This window comes from Aplysia californica, unplaced genomic scaffold (assembly GCF_000002075.1).
Source record: "Aplysia californica isolate F4 #8 unplaced genomic scaffold, AplCal3.0 scaffold01332, whole genome shotgun sequence".
Lineage (NCBI taxonomy): Eukaryota > Metazoa > Mollusca > Gastropoda > Aplysiida > Aplysiidae > Aplysia > Aplysia californica.
The window spans coordinates 55227-60801 of NW_004798602.1; the positions used below are offsets into that span (position 1 = coordinate 55227).

At 43.4% G+C, this 5575-nt stretch overlaps 1 protein-coding gene across 1 annotated transcript in view; it reads right to left on the reverse strand.

Annotated features, from left to right (window-relative positions):
- Nucleotides 1-99: 99 nt before the first annotated feature.
- The window catches only part of LOC101857304 (transcription initiation factor TFIID subunit 1), a gene marked incomplete at its 5' end in the record, with an annotated part of 61244 nt that continues 55768 nt past the window's right edge, over nt 100-5575 (reverse strand). The window contains 4 exon segments of the mRNA XM_013090547.1: nt 100-1575; nt 2630-2749; nt 3189-3318; nt 4351-4422. Coding sequence (XP_012946001.1) covers nt 1313-1575; nt 2630-2749; nt 3189-3318; nt 4351-4422 — 585 coding nt within the window.

Consider the following 5575-nt stretch of genomic DNA (forward strand, 5'->3'; position numbering starts at 1 on the left):
GAGCCCCCGCCAACCACTTCGAAATAGCTGTGTACTGCCAGCCATACACACACGCACGCACACAAGCGTACGCACACACACACACGCAAGCATATGCACACACACACACACACACACACTTACGCACAGACACATACACACACACACAGGCACAGGATTTTCACTTCACACATACAGCCTTTGACCCAACACATCTAACCTTTCACCTCACACATTCAGCCTTTGACCCAACACATCTAACCTTTCACCTCACACATTCAGCCTTTGACCCAACACATCTAGCCTTTCACCTCACACATCCAGCCTTTGACCCAACACATCTAGCCTTTCACCTCACACATCCAGCCTTTGACCCAACACATCTAACCTTTCACCTCACACATACAGCCTTTGACCTTGGACCTTATACACCCAGCCTTTGACCTTGGACCCTATACATCTAACCGTTGACCTTTAACCTCACACATCTAGCCTTTGACCGTACACATCTGACCTTTGACATCACACATCTAACCTTTGACCTTAACCTCCCACACCCAGCCTTTGAGTGGAAAATAGTCCCCACCACTAAGCCTAAACAGACAAAATCTGGGGAAAAAAACAACATTCAGATTAAATACCGTACTGGTACTAAACTCAACTTCCAAATTTTCTCAGATACATCTATCATATAAAAAATCAGGTAGAAAAATAAAAAAGATTGTAATCCAACACTTTCTAAAATAAGAACAAAATTTTCACCTGCGGTTTTCTCGTAACAATGGAAATGGCACTCAAGACTTGAGACAATTTGATTTTCACGGTTCAAAAACTCAATGATGTTGAATAAATCTCCACTTTCCCGCATTACAAATACTCGCCAACGTCGAATAAACCTCCACTTTCAACTGTCACTATCAAATAAACCTCCACTTTCCCCTGTCAATGTCGAATAAACCTCCATTTTCCCCATCAATGTCGAATAAACCTCCACTTTCCCCAGTCAATGTCGAATAAACCTCCATTTTCCCCCGTCAATGTCAAATAAACCTCCATTTTCCCATCAATGTCAAATAAACCTCCACTTTCCCCCGTCAATGTCGAATAAACCTCCATTTTCCCCCGTCAATGTTAAATAAATCTCCACTTCCCCCTGCCAATGTCGAATAAACCCAGTCACAAATACTCGCCGATGTTGAATAAACTTCCACTTTCAACCGTCAATGTCAAATAAATCTCCACTTTCCCCTATCAATGTCGAATAAACCTCCACTTTCCCCTGTAATACTAAACAAAACTCCTCTTTTCCTTGCCAATGTCGAATAAACCCTCGTCACAAATACTCGTCGATGTCGAACCCCTCCGACGCCTGATTCTCTGTGGGTATGACAGGATAAGGTTCCTCCTCCGCATCCCCTCCCGGCTCGTCTTCGCTGTCGTCCGAGATCTGAAGGTCGCTGTTGATGTCTCCGCGACCCTCCGCCTCTGCCTGGGCCGTGGCTAGGGCGCTGTTCTTGAAGAACTCGCTCGGGTCAAAGCTGTCGCCCTCCTCCCCCTCCTCCTCAAACCCCTCCCCTTCCTCTCCGCCAAACTGGTCTGAAAAACATTCATTAAAGAATAAACATTTTAAAAAATGATTGTTTTTCTTCTATAATTAGATCCACTGAATCAATAACAATAATTCTTCTTTTGCTTTTGTAAGGTTTTACGGCGCTTGCAACTGCATAAGGTCATATGAGCGCCAAGGGGTGGGTGTCAACAGAGAAGTCCAAACAAGAATCAGGCTTACTCTGTTCACCTCTCTAGCTTCAACAGCACAAGGTCTGCTTCGACTATTAAGGCACCCCGGAAATAGCGTGTCACAAGAGAGTGACAAACATACAAAAGAAGTAGAGGAAGTGACAATAGTAAGGATGAAGAAAGAAAAAACAGCAGTTCCCCCCCTACGTTCCAGCACAGTATGAGCATGACTTTGATAAATCAGCCTATTTACAATTCTACTGAGCACAAGAACATGTTAATATCCCCTCTTCGGGAATGGCCTATTCTTCTGTTTTTTAGTTTAGTTTTAGTAGAGGTTTTACGGCGCTCGCAACTGCATAAGGTCATAAGAGCGCCAGAAGATTAGCGCGTTACAAGAGAGTAACAAATATAAAAAAGAAGAAGAGGAGATAAGGACGACAGATCTTCGATAGGAAAGAAGGAGCAAACCACAGCAGAGCACCCGCCAACCACCCGCGCCTATTCTTCATCAAGACCGTGAATTATTTGACTCAACACAGCAGGGGGTCAATGAACCATCATAACACGCGCAAAGAAAGGAGGTAACAACTATTTGACAGTCCCAAGACATGAAGGGACCAGACAGAAATGTTATTGGGCTTAGTTAAAGGAAGAGTTTTGCGGCATTTGCCACACAATAAGGTCATATAAATGCCAAAGAATAAAAGTATTACAAGAGAGAAACGTACACAAAAAAGGAGGAGGAGAGATCAGGATGATAGACGTTTGATAGGAAAGAAGAAGCAAACCACACCAGAGCACCAGCCAACCATCCACAACCACAAGCAAAAGAGCCGTATGGAGCGACTGACCGTAGGCCAACTATTAAAGCGTTTCACCAAATGTCAGAATGGTCTCCTGCACCTACCCCCTGACTCCCCCGCAGCATTGTCGAAGTAGGACCGCGCGTTCTCGTCAAAGCCTCCCACCTCCCCCACCTCCATGGGTTGCCCGTCTTGTAACAGCTCGCTCGACTCGTTCAGGGTGCCTGAGGGAGAGAGAGAGAGAACGACGATGACACGGTGAGGCTCGGTAGATTACAGGCAAGATACTCACCAGCACATCACGTAACAGTTACATTCCTGAACTAGACACACACTCACTCACTCACCCACTCACTGACGCACACACTCATCTACTCACTCACTGACCCACCAACCCACCCACTCACTCCCTCACTCATAGACTCATTTTTTCCAGACACCAGAAACAAGCGCTCGTTTATTCACAAATCAAAAATTCTCCACCACACAGACGCTGCACTCACCATTTCTGTCTGCATTAGTCTAGACAGACACAGACACAATGACAGACAACCACTCACACAAACACAATGACACAGACAGACAGACAGAAACAGACACAGATACACAGACACAAAAATACATACACACACACACACAGACAGACATAGACACATCCCTCACCAGTACTATCCATCCCTGCGTCCTCGTCCTCGTCCTCCTCCTCCTCCTCATCCTCGTTATCCGACAGCTGTAGATCCTTAGCCAGCGCGTCTTCCTCTCCCTCTCCCTCCGTGTAGCTTTCGTCCTGGAGCTGGCACAAACAGACAAATCATATCATCAACCACACAGCTCTTTACCTGTAGTTTTATAGTTGCTGAAAGTTTTAGTCAGAGTTTTTTTTACAACATTTGTAAAGCAATAAGGTCATATAAGTGCCAAAGAGAACAAGTGATTATCTTCCGACTAAGGACACAACACACAAGACTGAGACAACATATTATGTACAAATGTTTTAAACTAGTACAATCACCAAAATGCCAGTGTGAAGAGGCGGACCAAACTGTTGAACACATCCTTCAGCACGGCAAGCCACACAGGGCCCTGAGACAGGATACGTGGCCAACCCCTCTGACGCTACAAGAGAAGCTATACGGGCCGCCAGATGAACTGAGCAGGACGGCCCAATTTATGACAGATACCGGACTTCAAGTGTGATGCGATCGAGAAGAAGAAGAAGAAGTGTCGAAGATTAGAGGTGTTACAAAAGAGCAACAAACACAAAAAAGAAGGAGGGGAGATAGTTTTAGTTTTAGTAGAGGTTTTACGGCGCTCACCACTGCATAGGTCATATGAGCGCCAGAAGTCTGAGAAGATTAGGTGTTACAATAGAGTAACAAACATAAAAAAGAATAAGGGGGAGATAAGGACGATAGACATTTGATAGGAAAGAAGAAGCAAACCACACCAGGGCACCCGCCAACAACCCACACTTGTAGTTCTAGTCAGTTTTACGGCACTTGTAACACAATTAGGTAATACAAGTGCCAAAAATTAGAGGTGTTACTAGAGAGCAACATAAAGAGAAAAAAAATATAAGAACATTAGATTTTTTAAAAGGAAAGGAGAGAGAGAGAGAGAGAGAGAGAGAGAGAGAGAGAGAGAGAGAGAGAGAGAGAGAGAGAGAGAGAGAGAGAGAGAGAGAAGATAACAAAGAGAGAAAGAAGAAGAAGAAGACGAGAAGAGAACTGGTCCAGGAGAGAGATAGACAGAAGAAGAAAACAAGGAGAGAGAGAAGGAAGTAGCAGACAGCAAGGAGCGAAAGAAAGTAGCAGAGGAGACCGACCTGTGCCAGCTGCATGGATTCCTCGTCCCCCTCAATGTCCACAAACTCTGTGTCTGATGCCAGCGGGCCGCTCTGGAGACAGATACATAATACGTACAGATAGATAGATACCTGCATACGTATACAGGAAAAGATACATAGATACATGGACAGATAAATACATACATAAAAGGTACAGATAGATACATACGTACGTACGTACATACGTATACATGGACAGATAGATAGATACATACGTACACATGTACAGATATATATATAAATACACATGTACATACATACGTACACACACATATAGATATGGACAGATACATATGCACACATGTACAGATTAAACATACATACATACATGTATATACATATGTACTTATAGATAGATAGGATAGAGAGATAGATAGATAGATAGATAGATAGATAGATAGATAGATGATAGATAGATAGACAGATAGATGATAGATAGACAGACAGATAGAGAGATAGATAGATAGAGAGATAGATAGATGGTAGATAGATAGACAGATAGATAAATAGATAGATGGTAGATAGATAGATAGATAGATAGACAGACAGACAAAAGACAGACAGACAGACAGATAGATAAATAGATAGATAGATAGATAGATAGATAAATAGATAGATAAGATAGATAAATAGATAGATAGACAGATAGATAAGATAGATAAATACACAGATAGATAGATAGATTACAGCACTTGTAACACATATAGGTCATATAAGAGCAGTGGACTCGAATTTTTACCAGAGAGTAACGTACAAAAGAAATAAGGAGGGAAGATAAGGACGATAAATGTTCGATAGCAAAGCAGGAGCAAACGACATCAGAGCACCTGCCAACCTCCCATGCGATCGCCAGTAAAGAGGTTTATTTCTGTCAGCTGGGAAACTGTACCCCACTCAGCCCCAACAGATGACCCAGACCGGCAGAGTGGAAAAGCAGCCGGACTCCTAAAAGACCTCAGTAGCGTGGGCAACAAGAAGGACTCACCTTTGAGTTTTCGTTTTCGTTTTAGTAGGTAGAGTTTTACGGCACTTGCAACACAATAAGGTCATAAAAGTGCCGAAGATTAGAGGTGTTGCAAGAGAGTAACAAACACACACAAAAAAAAAGGAGGGGAGATAAGGACGATAGATGTTTGGTAGGAAAGAAGGAGCAAACCACACCAGAGCACCCGCCAACCACCCACTGACCTTGGAGAAGTCGGCG